This window comes from Eurosta solidaginis, unplaced genomic scaffold (genome assembly GCF_040869045.1).
Source record: "Eurosta solidaginis isolate ZX-2024a unplaced genomic scaffold, ASM4086904v1 ctg00000221.1, whole genome shotgun sequence".
NCBI lineage: Eukaryota > Metazoa > Arthropoda > Insecta > Diptera > Tephritidae > Eurosta > Eurosta solidaginis.
This window is the reverse complement of record NW_027136906.1, coordinates 471,571-487,281: the sequence shown is the minus strand read 5'-3', so window position 1 is coordinate 487,281 and position 15,711 is coordinate 471,571. Positions and strand designations below refer to the sequence as shown.

Below are 15,711 nucleotides of genomic sequence, written 5' to 3'. Positions count from 1 at the left end.
TATGATGTTTCACAATACTAGTGCGTCCTGGCTTGAGTCCAAACTTGCCTTCTTTTTGGGAAGTCCTTTTCTTCCGTCGGATGCGTCCTAATGGGTTTGCTAATGCCAGTATTTTTCCCACAGATACACCTGGATGTGATTTTTTTCCCGTTCTTCTGTCTTCGCCTTTTATGGTAGTTGTCAACTTTCCTCCAGCAGCACTCATCTACTGCTGATCTCCTTATCATAGCTAGTGCGCACGTCCTTGTTCTTTAATCAAAAAATCCTTCTTTGCATGTCGATCTTAATTCCATGGTCAACTCAGAAGTATGCTTGCAATATGACTCAACAGCAACTTCTGCTACTATAAAATTGTGTAGAGCCGCGACCTTCCCACATACGACTTCAGATGTCACTTCTCCCTGAACTTGGTTGTACTCGCCAGTAGCTGTAGTTAATCTTCTGCTTTCCAAAGCAGATTGGATAACGGAATGAGATACGCATATATCTACAGTCAGAAAACACACCTGTCTATCCACATATCCTCCGAGGGTAAGATTTATATATTATTCTCCAATCTGTGACACAGATATAATGGGATAATCCATAGCTGCGCTCCTTGAATCTGGCTCTTTGTTAAACAACGCTGACCGCTGCACTGTATGCCATTCTGCACATTTCACCTGTAGGCTTGGCGGTGGTGAATAATGTGTTAACAATTATAATGAGACTCAATGTCTGGGGGCTAGTAAAACATAATCGAGTTCGGGTGAACAACCTACCTCGTAACAAAGTTACTCCTATCATTAAAAGAGGGATTGTACGCTCATAATGGGTATTCTGACTAAAAACTTCACTCTGGAAACATAATCTTTTAAGTAGGGCCTTATCAGTAATAGCGAATTTAGGAAATGGCGAATTGGAGGAGGGAACGATCGAGCATGTTTTTTGCTCGAACCATACGCCCACCAGACTAAGATTCAAGCAAAGATATCAGATCTGAAAGCAGCAAGTAGAATAGGTGCTAGGAAACTTCTTGTATTTGCCAAGAGAATGGAGTTATTTTATAAAATACATAGGTCCTGCTTTCTAAAAGCGTTTTCCAGTTTTGTCGGTCAGCAAGCTTCTGGTAACGTTATGAATTCATCAGTATTTGTGAGATCCTCACGGACCACTCAGTTCAACGTAAATTGTTTATTGTTTCTTCTCTCCAACCTCTTATGCGATTTCCCTCTACTCCCTGCAATTGTTAAACATATTTCTTGTTTACTCACATTGTTTGTTCATTCATAATTATCATTTATTATTCACATCGGCAGTTAATTTGTTCATTGTTTTTTTTGTGTTTTGTTTTATCGTTGTGTTAGTGTGGATGACTGTTAGTTACCTAATTTTATTACGTGTACATGTAAATTTTACAGTTCATAAATTTCATTGGACATTTTATGCTTCTGAAATTTGACTTGCTACAACATTACGTGACATTATGTTTTATGGCATGTGTTCCGTTATGTTAGTAATTGTCGCTTCCTTGTACCTTTTATAACTTTGTTTGCCCTGTCTTTTGTTTGCCCTGTTTGGCTATCAAATTTTATGGCATAAAAATTAAAGTGTACTTACAATAGATATTAGGACAGTATTAAAACACACAAGAGCGTATTTAGATGTTTAAATGTAGAAAAAAAAAGATTAATAAATTTTTGTTAAAGTCTTTAAAACCGTTAAACTCTATATCTTACTTACTTACTTAATTGGCGTTTAACCGCCTAAACGGTTGTGGCCGTCCAACAAGGCGCGCCAGTCGCTCCTTCGCTCCGCCAACCGGCGCTATTTGGACACATCAAGGGAGTTTAAATGGTTTTCCACCTGGTCCTTCCAACGGAGTGGGCGCCGCGCTCTACCTCTGCTTCCATAGGCGGGTTCCGATAGAAACACTTTCTTGGCCGGAGCATCATCTTTCATTCGCATAACATGGCCTAGCCAGCGCAGCCGCTGCGTCTTAATTCGCTGGACTATATTGATGTCTGCGTATAGCTCGTACATCTCATCATTAAATCTTCTTCGGTACTCGCCAGCGCCAACGCGTGGAGGTCCATAAATATTTCGAAGAACTTTTCTCTCCAACACTCCCAAAGCCGCTTCATCTGCTGATGTCATGGTTCACGCTTCTGCCCATATAGCAGGACGGATACGATAAGTGACTTATAGAGTATGATTTTCGTTCGCCGAGAGAGGACTTTACTTTTCAATTGCCTAGCTAGTCCAAAGTAGCATTTATTGGCAAGATTGATTCTTCGCTGGATTTCAGTGGTGATGTTGTTGCTAGTGTTGATGCTGGTTCCCAAATAAACGAAGTCTTTTACTATGTCGAAATTATGGCTGCCAACAGGAGCGTTGTTGCCAAGGCGCATATGCGCTGACTCTTTGGCCGATGACAGCAGGTACTTCGTTTTGTCCTCATTCACCATCAAACCCATCTTTACTCTATATCACACATATAAAATTCTCGTGTCGCACTGTTTGTGGTTGAACTCCTTCGAAACGGCTCGACCGATTCTTATAAAATTTTGTGAGCGTATTGAGTAGACCTTAGGATCGGATGTTGTCTGTTTTGGACGCCCTAAAATGGTAAGGGCGGTCAATACCTTAATTCTTTTTTGCAGACAAAAATTTTATTTTTTTGTTTTTTTTCTAAGAAAGAGCAATCGAATGGGAATTAGAATGGAACTGGGACTGGGCTGGGACTGGGACTTAGACTGGGATTGTGACTTAGACTGGGACTGGGACTTCCCTCACCCACACGTTGGGACTGGGACTGGGACTGGGAATAAGTGATGGATGATAAAGAAAATGGGAGGGAGGGGTAAGAGGCAATAAAGAGAAAACACAAAATTGTTTATTTTTTCCTTTATATAAATGGACCAGAAGAAATAAAAGATGACTCTTTAAACAAAGACATAATCTTGTTACATATAAAAGTGGATATTTAGTCAGCATATAACATTAATTAAACTTGAAACCAAATCCTTTGTTTTTATTCCCAGCTGTACTTGTACGCAGGGTATTATAACTTTGATTGGATAACGGTTGGTTATACAGGTATAAAGGAATCGAGATAGATATATCAAAATCATCAGTATCGAAAAAAAAATTTGATTGAGCTATGTCCTTCCGTCCGTACGTCTGTCCGTCTGTCCGTTAACACAGTAAATTGAGTAAATATTGTGATATCTTCACCAAATTTGGTACACGAGCTTATCTGGACCCAGAATAGATTGGTATTGAAAATGAGCAAAATCGGATGATAATCACGCCCACTTTTTATATATATAACATTTTGGAAAACATAAAAAACCTGATTATTTAGTAAATAATACACCTAGAATGTTGAAATTTGATGCGTAGACTGATATTGACACTCTTCATAAAAATTTGAAAAAAATTTTTAAATAGGCGTGGCACCGCCCACTTGTGATAAAATCAATTTTACAAATTTTATTAATCATAAATCAAAAATCGGCAAACCTATCTATATTTTTTGCATTTTTGTGAAAGAAATTGGCTCAAAATTAATTATTTTTCTTGACTTTGTAAATAACAGTTCTTTAATATTTCAAATTGGTTTTGGATACAAAAAAAAGTTTTTCTTGGGATTTATTCAAAAAGTTACGTTGGTAACCCTCATGCGTCGTTTTCGACGCATATGGGGAAACATATGTTTTTTGGCGGGAAAGCTAGTTTCAAATGTCATTTTTGCAAGTGAAGAAGGTGTTTGTGATTAGGTTGTGAAATTTTATATAAAATAAAAGAAACTCACGAAATAAATAATATGTGTCAACCGAAATATTTGTCGAGTGAGGAAATAGGAGCTCTTATAAATCAAAGTGATGAATATAGCTGCAGCCTCTCCGATATAAGTGATGATTATATGCTTGATGTGTCAGGAGGTAGTGAAAGTGAAACTTTCTTGGATGGTAGTGAATGCGAAGAAGATAATAATAATAATAATCGATCTACTAGATGGTATTGGTACTGCTTCAAACGGTGATCCATTGTACATTTCGAAAGATGGAACAATATGGCAGGCAGAACCTTTTCAGCAGCACAATGGTAGACTCAGAAGTAAGAGTATTATCAATCTGTTACCTGGAGTTACTCGATATGCTAAAGCTCGTGTTAGCAATATAAAAGATTCGTTTCTCCTTTTTTTTATCACCACATCTGGAAAATATTATTCTAAAGCATACAAATGCATTTGCTAGAGCTAACCATGGTGAAGACTGCATTCAAATTGATTCTTCTTTACTTCAAGCGTATACTGGCATTTTGATTTTAGCTGGCGTGTATAGGCATTAACAATTTTTTATTGAATAATGTTATAAACAAAATTTACAAATCAATTTGTAGATCTAAAAATGAAAAAATTGGTAGATTTATTCGATGCACAGTATGGTCGGCCGATTTTTAGAGCTATAATGTCAAAAAATACATTCCAATATGTAACGCAAGTACTTCGTTTTGGTGATGCTATGAGTCGCAGACAGCAAACGTCTGCAGATAAGTTTGCTCCCATCAGAGAGGTATTTAAAAAATGGTCAGATCTATTAGCAGACTATTACAACCTACGCGAATGTGTAACTGTTGATGAGCAGCTACTAGGTTTAAGAGGCCGGTGCAAGTTTCGGCAATATATGCCTTCCAAACCAGAAAAATATGGAATCAAGTTTTGGTTGTGTGTCTGCTCTGAAAGTTGCTACGTAAGAAAAATACAGCCATATTTGGGTAAACCAGCCGGTGTGAGCACATGCGAAAAAAATTAGGGTCAACGAGCTGTTTTGGATATGTTTTCTGGGTTGAAAGGTCACAACGTGACAATGGATAATTTTTTTTCCTCATATGGCCTCGGCCAGGAATTATTAGCAAGAGGTATTACAATGGTGGGAACTATGAGAAAAAATAAGACATCAATCCCTCCAATTCTCCTAAAATGCAAAAACCTACCATTGTTCAAGTCAACATTCGCATTCACAAATAATACTGCACTTGTTTCTTACATTGGAAGGAAAAATAAATGTACAATTTTACAAAGTACTTTGCACAACTCTATCGAAGTCCAAGACGGGACTAAAAGGCTATCATCTATTATAAACTACTATAATAAAACAAAAGGTCCGTGTATGGTAAACTTATTTATATGTTTTTTTTTCGATGACTCAAGTTTGTTTTTCTTTTAAAACAGGAGGAGTCGATACAGTTGATAAAATGCTTTCATGCTATAGTTGCAAGAGGAAAACTAATCGATGGCCCATGGCTGTGTTTGCCAATATAATAGACATATCTGCTTTGAACGCATTCATAATTTTCAATGAAATTAATCCTGATTGGCAGTGTACCCAGAAAACAACTATGCGAAGGAATTTTCTAAAGGAACTAGGATTATTGCTAGCCACACCATATATGGAAAATAGAACTGTAAAGCCGAGAACCAGTTCAGCAGCAAATTTAGTTGAAATTTCTTCCTCATCTAAACATATTACATCTAAACAAGCTACTGGAGCAAAAAGTGTTCCACAACAAATAAAAGGCAGACAAAGGTGCTTGATGTGCTGGGAAAAAAATGAAGCTTCCAAAAATAATATGCACACTACCATTTGCCGCTTCTGTAAAAAAGGGGCATGCAAGACCGTTCATAATAGGAACATATGCATTAAATGTATCGAAAATAAGCTTGCCTAATAATTCTTTAAAATAAAAATGACTACTTTTTGTAAAATAAATAAAAAAATCACAATTTTGCAAAAGTTATTGCGTACTTAAATTCATTTTATATGTTAAAAGTTTGAATAACTACATATGCGTCAAAAACGACGCAGGAACGTCAGAAACGTAAGTAAGAAAACGAATTCTGATGTCCCTCCTTTGGGTCGAAGGGGCAAATTTTGAAAAATCCCACTTTGAAATGCCTATGTATTTAAATAATTAATATAGAGCGGTAAACGACTCACACAATAAAGAATTAAAATTGAAACTCCTTATAGTCGTTTATATATATATATATATATGTTTGCTTTATTTGGCAAAACAATTGTTTCGACACTCGCGGCGTGTCATCATCATTTGCTAGTTATCAACTATGTATGTATTTTTCTCTTTAGAAATTTTTTTAGTCAGAACATATGTAAACGAAAAAATGAAGTTAACTTAGTAATAGGAAAGAAATTAAAAAAACGTATTAGAAATTAGCGTTTTTACAAACCCCTTTTAAAACCAAGGCATCACTGTGATGCATTTGCATGTCGTAAACATAGTTGGTGGGTTTTTTATTCAACCGTTTTAAAAAATGAAGGTATCACTGCGACACAATTGCAGATCGTAAAATTGCTTCTGTTATTTTTTTTAAGCCACCACAAGACACAGCAGGTAGAATTGAAATTGCCCCTACACAAAAGTTCGACCCAAAGGGGGGGGCATCAGAATTCGTTTTAGAGGTATGGTTCCTTCGGCAAAGTTTCTTATTTTGATACCTAGAATACGATTTTCACAGAGCAATGAGCGATTTTTAAATCGATCCGCCCTAGTGCACATGTATGCCTCTTAACAGGAAATATTTTCAATAAAAATATACTAAATTCGTTAAATCGCCTTCTTTTATATAAGAGATTTTGTAAAAGTGCGTAGATGCAGGAATAAGCTATTTCTAGTAAAAGTTGGAAAATTTCGTTAATAGCCCTGCCCTTCTTATACTTTTTTTGTATATACTTACTTGTAAACAGTAGTAAAAACCCCATAACTGAAGAAAAACTGCATTATTACTCACTCAAGGTCATTGGTATTTGCCTCTGTATTCTTTTTGCATATTTTAAACGAAAATTTGTTCAGAATAGTACCATATGTATATGTATTATTGCGCAGCCTTGTAACACTATTAAGCGCACAAAACAAAAACAGCATTTCAAGTGTACAGATGGGTATGTAATGTTCGATTTCGGCCGAACTTAGACTTCCTTACTTGTTAATAATATTTTGGGCGCACGTCACTTCGAGGACCCGGAGTTTTTCGTTGCTGTAAATTTAAACATTTTCAAGCGTGAAGGACATATCGTGTAAGGAATTTTCATAGCAGATGTTTAACCGCAGAATAAGCTTTCGTATTCTGAAATGCTAATATTACATGAGGAGATGAAAAAAAAAAAAAACTCTGTAAGGCTAATCGACTCTAAACTTACCCACTGCAACTTTGCGGTCTCTAGTATATAAGCTAGGTAACTGTTTGAATTACTTAACTTACATATATATGTAAGTATGAATAGTAGTAAACGAGTTTACAAATATAGCAACCCAAATCTTTTCATATACAGCCATTCTTACTTATGTTCATCTTTACTCGTATGTACATACTAGAGATTGACGCCAGGATCCCGAAATCACACTCTCTTTTAAGTTATAAAAATCAAGGGATTATTGAATGTTAATCCTAAGATCGTTAACAAAAATGTAATAATTCTTTTCCAAATACACTCTCTTTAAGAGAAAAAAAAGCATAACTCTGCAGAATAGGAGAAATAATAAAGTCCGTAGAAAAGTTTTGCTAAGGGTTTCGAAAGCCTTTTATTGTACAAATCCTAAATAAAAAGTCCTCATATGCACCTCCTGAAGACAGCTTAGCGTCGATTGCGATAAAGTACAGCTTGTTCTTCACACCAAATACAAAATATCACCGTTAAACTCACCAGAACTAAGCGACGCATACCTTAACCTAGCAGACAAAATGCTGAACTGCAAGGACACCTTGATTCAGCAACAAAACAGAGCGTATATTTCATTATATATGTGGGAAAGAGCAAAAAATGTGGACTCGCCCCCAATATATGCAGCTGGATTCATATCCCGGTTATCCGACTCATACTAATTAATGGGATAAACGTATGGTGGCCACCCATGAACTAGGTGTCAAATATAAACTTGCTGGGTAAAGTCCACATATCTAGAATGATCAGCATAAGTGGTGCTCTAACAAAAACGCCAAGCGAAGCTGTTCAGATCATTCTAATTATCCTAACATTGAATCTAGGTGGTTATGGAGCAGCGGAAACGTCAGGCCTGCGCTTAATATAATTATCAAATTTGAACAATAAAATCATTTTTCCATTTTTTTTAAATTCTGATATCGAACAGGTGGGCGTGGCTATAGTACGAATTCTCCCATGTTTCATGCAGCTCTATTCTACGATCATATAAGCCAGTATACAAAATTTCGTTAATATATCTCAAATTTTACTCAAGTTATCATGTAAACGAAAGGAAGGACATGGCAAATCTAAATTTTTTTCGATGCTGATAATTTTGATATGTGGAAGTACATCTATCCTGATTCCTTTATGTCATTACGCACTACCAATAACTAATCAAAATTAAATGCCCTTGTATACACGTACACGTTAAGTATAAAAATCTAGGTCTGATGGGATCTGATATTTACTTAACCCTTCTGTTACGTTAAGAAAAACTTACACACGTGTTGTGAAGGTCACGAAATGACCAGCCCACCTTTTCTAGGTATATCGACTTAAAGGTTTATAATCTCAGATGTAGTTTTCAATATTTATAAATTTTATTGATTATTCTTAGGTTTATAGACAAAATTTTGGTTTATATACATACTAGCAGACCCGGCCGACGTTGTTTTGCCCTAAATTTGGTCTATCTGCATACATTTTAATAAGCTTTTTCCGTCTAACTCTGCCCTCCACCCCTCTTTACTTTTTCTTAATCCTTTTATTCACTCCTCCCTCCGTCTTTTTCAATTCATCTGTCTCTATCTTCGTCCAACTCTATCTCTTTCTCAGTCTCTTTCTCCCAACTTTTTCTGTTCTATCAAGTTCTTCTCATTCTTCTTCATCCCTCATTGCCAGTCCCAGAGGGTGGCACGTATTTTGTTCCAGTCCCACTCCCAGTCTCAGCCCCAGTCCTAGTCCTAATCCCAGTCCCCGCCCGTCTCTGGTCTAACTCCCGGAGAAAAGGATCGTAAATATAATATAGGAAATTTTATATACCAAATTTCAGGCAAATCGAATAGGACGTATGTAAATAGGTATGTGGGTATTATTAGCTCATGTCTTTATTTCGGCTTCGCATGCATATTTATCAGTTTTGCCAGCCCGATGCGACTAAATTAAATATCACAATGAAAATTACTTTAAAGCTCTCAATAACAGCTTTCATATGATACCCAAATTACACACACATTCTAGGGGTATCTGGGTCCATGGTTTGGCCTATATCTCGAAACCCTAGTCACCAATTGGTATTAAAGCTACTCTGTACTAAAACACTCATCAACAGCTCTCATTTGTTATCCATATTGTATAAACACATTCTGGGGGTACCCGTCCACGTTTTGGCCTATATCTCGAGACCCTCGTCACAAATAGGTATAAAAGCTACCCTGTACTAAAGCGCTCATCAACAGCTTTAATTTGATATCCATGTTCTATAAACATCGTCTAGGCGTACACGTGCCCACGTTTTGGCTTATATCTCGAGACCTTCTTCAGCCAGGGGTATGAAAATTACCCCCTCCTAAAGCACTCATCAACAGCTTTCATCTGTTATCCATATTCTATAAACAGATTCTAGGGGTACTCGCATCCACGTTTTGGCCTATATCTCGATACCCTAGTCACCCAGGGATACGAAAAATATCCCGTATCAAAGTACTCATAAACAACTTCCATTTGATACCTGTACTGTACAAACATATCCAAGGATTAACCAGGTCCACGTTTCGATCTAAAGACCCTAGCCAAACGGGATAAAAGGTACCCTATATCCGTCTCCTGATCCTAAGCTACCACTTCACCAATTTTCAGGCAAATCGCTTTTTCCGTTCTGGAGTTATAAATAGTGTAACTAACACAACTTTCTTTTATATATATACATCACATTAGAAACTTCAAAAATAACTGTATTTCGCCACTGTTTAATGGATGTAATTATGCACGTAAACTCTCCTCTTCAATCACTCTATCTACTAAAAAAACCGAACTAAAATCCGTTGCGTAGTTTTAAATGTTTAAGCATTCAAAGGGACATAGGGACAGAAAAAGCTACCTTTTTAAACGGTTTTATTTTGGTTGACTTGACAGGCTCCACTGCCAGCGCGAATTTTGTAATTTAAACTTAAGTAACTTCCCGATAAGCTACAAGCTTGAAATTTGGAAGGTATTTCAGAACCCGATGACAATGCAATAATAAGAAAATAAACGCCGATAGGTGGCGCAACGATCGAGATATTCACAAAAATCGTATTTGTGGTCCAATTTCGCTCATATTTGGAACACATATACATACATGAATAGAAAGCGACCTATGAAATAAAATAAATTAAAAAAATTTTTTAAGTTAAACGGTTTTATTGAAAGCAATACTTACATTAAGTAGTAATAATACTAAAAGATAGAAAATAATTATTCAAACTTTTTTTTAATTATTTATTTATACTATGTAGTCATTATGATATATGAGCCCCTACTATACATACTAAATTGTTATTTTCCAGACAATATTGTTTAATATTGTGGTTCACATACGTATTTCTTGTCGCTATTTGTAATGCCTATCGGTAAAACTTTAATAATTTCTGATGCAAATTGTAAGATTTATTGGTTAAATTGATTATATATTAGTATTTTTGCAACAGGGTGGACGTGGTATATACGTAGGATGCCGGCCCATCATACCGAAGGTCCTTAGTTCAGCCAATGGAAGAATTAACATCAACATTACAAAAAAGTTCTTTCAGCAGTGTCGCCTGTCGAAAGTGATCTGGCATACCTTCTAAGTGTGTTCTGCAACTAAAAGCTTTCCGTATTATAATAACACTCCTTAAGCAGTTATCATTTGAAATCGGAATAGAAAACATAGGTCTCCATAAGTCTTTAGAAAAAAAATATCCCCGTATGACTAATTGGATAAAACTTAGAAAACAAAAGCTTCGCCTAAATGTTCTAGAGTTCGATAGTATCCAATTACTATAATTTTTATTACACTCAGCTGTACTTGTACAAAGGGTATTATAACTTTGATTGGATAAAGGTTGGTTGTCCAGGTATAAAGGAATCGAGATAGATATAGACTTCCATATAACAAAGTCATCAGTCCGTCCGTTCGTCCGACTCTCCGTCTGCCCGTTAACACGATAACTTGAGCAAATATTAAGATATCTTCACAAAATTTGTAACACGAGCTTAGCTGGAACCAGATTGGTATTGAAAATGAGCGAAATCGGATGACGCGCCCACTTTTTATATATATAATATTTTGGAAAACACAAAAAACCTGATTTTTAGTAAATAATACACCTAGAATGTTGAAATTTGAAGAGTGGACTGATATTGAGACTCTGGATAAAAATTTGGAAACATTTTTTAAAATGGGCGTGGCACCGCCCACTTGTGATAAAATACATTTTAAAAATATTATTAATCATAAATCAAAAATCGTTACACCTATCATAACAAAATTGAACAGAGGGTTTGCCTTTACTATAAGGAATACTTTGAAGAAAAATTAACAAAATCGGTAAAGGACCACGTCCACCTTTATATAAAATATTTTTAAAAGGGTCATGGACGAATAAAATAAGCCATACCTTTGCAAAAAAGAGCTTTATATCAATGGTATTTCATTTGCCAAGTGGATTTATAACAATAAGTAGGAAAAACTTCAAATTTTTTAAAATAAGTGTGGCACTCTCCCTTTTACGACTAAGCAATTCTCTATATTTCGGGAGCAATAACTCGAAGAAAAATTAACGGATCGTAATAAAATTGGGTACACAAATTTTCCCTAGAGGAAGAAATATTTCTTGAGATCGGTTAAAGACCACGCCCACTTTTATACAAAAGATTTTTAAAAGGGTCCTAGACGAAAAAAATAAGTTAAATCTTAGCGAAAAATAGTTTTGTACCGATCGTATTTTGTGCCATTATAACAAGAAATGGAAAAAAACAAATCTTGGAAAATTTGGGTGGCACTGCCCCTTACTTACAATGCATTTCCCAACGTTTCTGGAGCCATAACTCGACGAAAAATTTGGTGTTTAACAGGAAATATTATAAGTAAAAATGGATTAAATCGGTTAAATTTATATAAAAGATTTTGTAAAAGTACGTAGATGCAGGTAATAAGCTATTTCTAGTAAAAGTTGTAAAATTTCGTTAATTACCCTGAATTTTTATTGTAATAACGCTTTAAAGTACAATGACACTTGTGTGTTTATGTTTATTGTTCTGTTATATATTTATTTTAAAATAAACAATAGGGAAATCCCCATATCTGAAGGAAAACTGCATTATTACTCGCTCAAGGTCATTGGTGTTAGCCTCTATATCCTTTTTGCTTCTTTTAAACGAAAATTAGTTCAGAATAGAACAATATGTATGTATATGTATGCGCAGCGTTGTAACATTATTAACAAACAACGACAGCATTTCAAGTGTACAGCTGGGTATGTAAAGTTCGGTTTCACCTTAGACTTCCTTACTTGTTATATTTATAATTCATATGCATAACTTAGTTATTTTATAGTGAAATTGTGTAATTTGTGAAGCCTTCGATATAATCCGGGGATATATACATTTATATATGTAAGTCTTTTACTAAAATAATCCTTTTGCTTAATTTTAACCGAAATTTCTTTCAACAACTTTCTTTTATGTACATTGTTGTTGTTTGTGATAAAAATTACTAAATAAATTCAGACTCGCTCCTGAAGAAGCTAAGGTGCTTAGCGAAACTTCGAGCCGAAATAGTGGAGTTTTATTTAACTTTGCAAACAATGGTCAAAAAGCCTATTTCTACTGCTGGAAATCTATACTATTTCTATAAATTCAGATCCCGCAAATACCGGTAGGTAATAAATACCGAAAGTCTTCATCCCTAGTACATACGTTCTAATTTACAAAGGACTTCAGCTCTTTAGTACATACATACGTGCTAATTTACAAAAGAACTGCAGCTGATTTTCAAGCATTCATATATTCTCTGCTACATCATAAATCCCAACTGGTACCCGTTACTAATTTTGCATGCGTTTCTGCATTTCAATTAATGCCATTTCCATTGAACTAAAATCTATGCTCTGATCTCTTCTCTTCACAGTTACACCAAAACATGGACCGCAAATAACTGGTGGTCAACCACGTTATCAAATCGACGACATTGTGCGCGTAAATTGCACGTCGGCGCCGTCCAAGCCTGTGTGTCATCTTAGTTGGTTAATTAATGGTGTACATGCGAATCGTACATTCCTACGACCATACGATCCGATTATTGTCGGACATGAGGGCTTAGAGGTAGCGCGTTTAGGATTGGAATTTCGTGTACGTAAAAGATATTTCAAACACGGTGACATGAAGCTAAAGGTGAGTGTAAATTGCACATTGCTTAAATGGTTATTGTGTTTTAGTTTGTTGTGTGTGTGTGAATAAATTTTTCTTGTTATTTAACTTTTTGCACGCAGTATTTAAGTTCTTACATATATTTCGACTAGAAGGTAAACAAAAAATTTTAAATTATCTACTTTAGTCAGTAGATAAATGCAGTAATTTTTTAAATAGCAGTGCAATATAAACCGTAAGTTGGATATTTTTACTACACAAATGAGAATAAGAAGATATCGGTAGAGAGTGTCTACGAAGGGGCTTATCCCTCAAGATGATCCTACTAATATTAGGCAGCTTGGCAGTCTCAAAAGTATTTCAGTCTAACGCAATTACCTCTAACTAGTGGATGACTGCATTGGTCTGGATCCTAAAAAACTAAGTTTTGCTAGGATGAGTTTCCTTGCAGCAGGCATATGAAGGTAATGAATGTTGTAAAGACCAGTACTGATAATTTGTCGAGACTGGCTTCCAAATTAGCTCTTTTAGACGTGGTTCGTAAATCTTCGGTAGCACGTTCGACTCATGGCATATAAACATTATTTACTTTCGTTTGTTTCGTTATTCCTACAGTAACATGTAGTAATATTGCTGCTTGTCTGTCTTCTAACGTAGGTGAACAAATTATGACTAGATCGGATTCAACCTGTGAAACAGCTAACAACCCCCAGTCATCTCTCCTGGGAAAGACTAAGGTGAGGTTTTAACAGCGGGCAGCTAATCCGAAGCAGGACCAACGACAGAGCTGCAGTCCTCTTTTTCAAATACTCTCGGGACTATGTTTAACTCGACATTAATTCTATGTGTGATTAGTTGGTTGGTGTGATTCTTAAAGCATCGGATTCAGCGACTGTGCTGAAAATAACATTTTGGTGAAGCTCGCCATATCCAGCGCAGTTCTACCTGATCAGCACCCCATAGATCATAATCGACTTAACTATCATCGCTTAAACTCAGTACACTATCCAACACTATCTAGTACCAACCCACCTTTGCTGTAAAACATATTAGCTGAATATTATAACCCGAAAATACTATTGGTGCTCTGCTAACTGAGAAAGTCCCGAAAGCAGAGGTCCTATGTTTCCTCGAAAAGAATAGCTGCTTTTCATCAGCTTGATACACCAAAGGCCTTAGAAAACGGGTTGTTCAATATTGATCAGTGCGTTTAAAATAAAGCATCATTTTTGCTTTTTTTGCTTTCGTTGACCCGCCTTTGTAATAAATGGTGCTATGCCGAAAATTTCTCTCGAAGTTCCTTCCACTTATATACAGACCAATCATCACTCTTTAATGTTTTTTTTTTACTTTGATCACAATCATCCATTCTCCACACAAATACTTTAGTTCCATCAGTCTTTAATGGCGGATTAGGAAGAAAACGTACATCACAGGTTTGGTAGCTATTCTCTCTATCTTACTTTGGTCACGCTTAAGAATAACATGCTTTAGGACCTGAGTGCAGAAGCTGCCAAGTCCTAACTTCTCTGATCATATAGACCAACTGATACTACACTTGCAACACCTGGGTGTGTACACGAGTATCAAAATATACTATCTCCTTAGCCATCTTGACGGTCTTCCTGAATATGTTAGCGATCTCAGTGAAGAGCAGGGTAAGCATTTTCACTAGGAATTTCGCACTTTGGAAGAGCGATATCAAGTACACTGGAACGCGCATATGTTTGCTGATTACTGACGGAACATCTAGAGTAGTGCCCTGTCAGCAAGACCAACTAATTTCACGCGCCTGAAAAGAAAGTCAATCACAGATTTTCAACACTGATGAATTCTTAAAAATAGATGCACTACTGAGAGCATTGATTATGAATTACTTTTTAAAAACCACAAATTTGTTAGATGTATTCTATGTATACAATTAGCAAAATATGTTGGATGCTAAAAAAAAAAAAAAAGAGTAGTGCCCCTGAATCAACTCATAAAAGAAAATCTCGTAGATAAAAATTAAACTCACTGTTATTGATGATTATGAATTTTATTTATTAAAAAAAAATAATTATAATTTTTACATATTTCGGAAACAAGAGCTGCTAAAAAAAAATTACATTTGAAATTAGGGTACAAAGTATTAAACAATCGTGCATAAAATCCCATGCAACAGACCTTGTATCCATTACTGTTATCTTTGTATAGAAATCACATCTAAGCAAATTTTCATCCCACCACGCTATAAATTATTAAACAATATTTCACAAGAGTTAAGCCCGCACAAATGCATGGCTTTTATTCCCTTAAGGAATATTTTGTTAATGTAAGAGAGTTGCAAAAA

The 15,711-nt window shown here is 35.7% G+C and overlaps 1 protein-coding gene across 1 annotated transcript in view; it reads left to right on the top strand.

Moving 5' to 3' along the window:
- Nucleotides 1–15,711, top strand: part of LOC137235753 (uncharacterized) — a 184,912-nt gene that overhangs the window by 143,570 nt on the left and 25,631 nt on the right. The window contains exon 4 of the mRNA XM_067758609.1: nucleotides 13,141–13,403. Within this exon, the coding sequence (XP_067614710.1) occupies nucleotides 13,141–13,403 (263 nt within the window). The remainder of the gene's footprint in view (nucleotides 1–13,140; nucleotides 13,404–15,711) is intronic.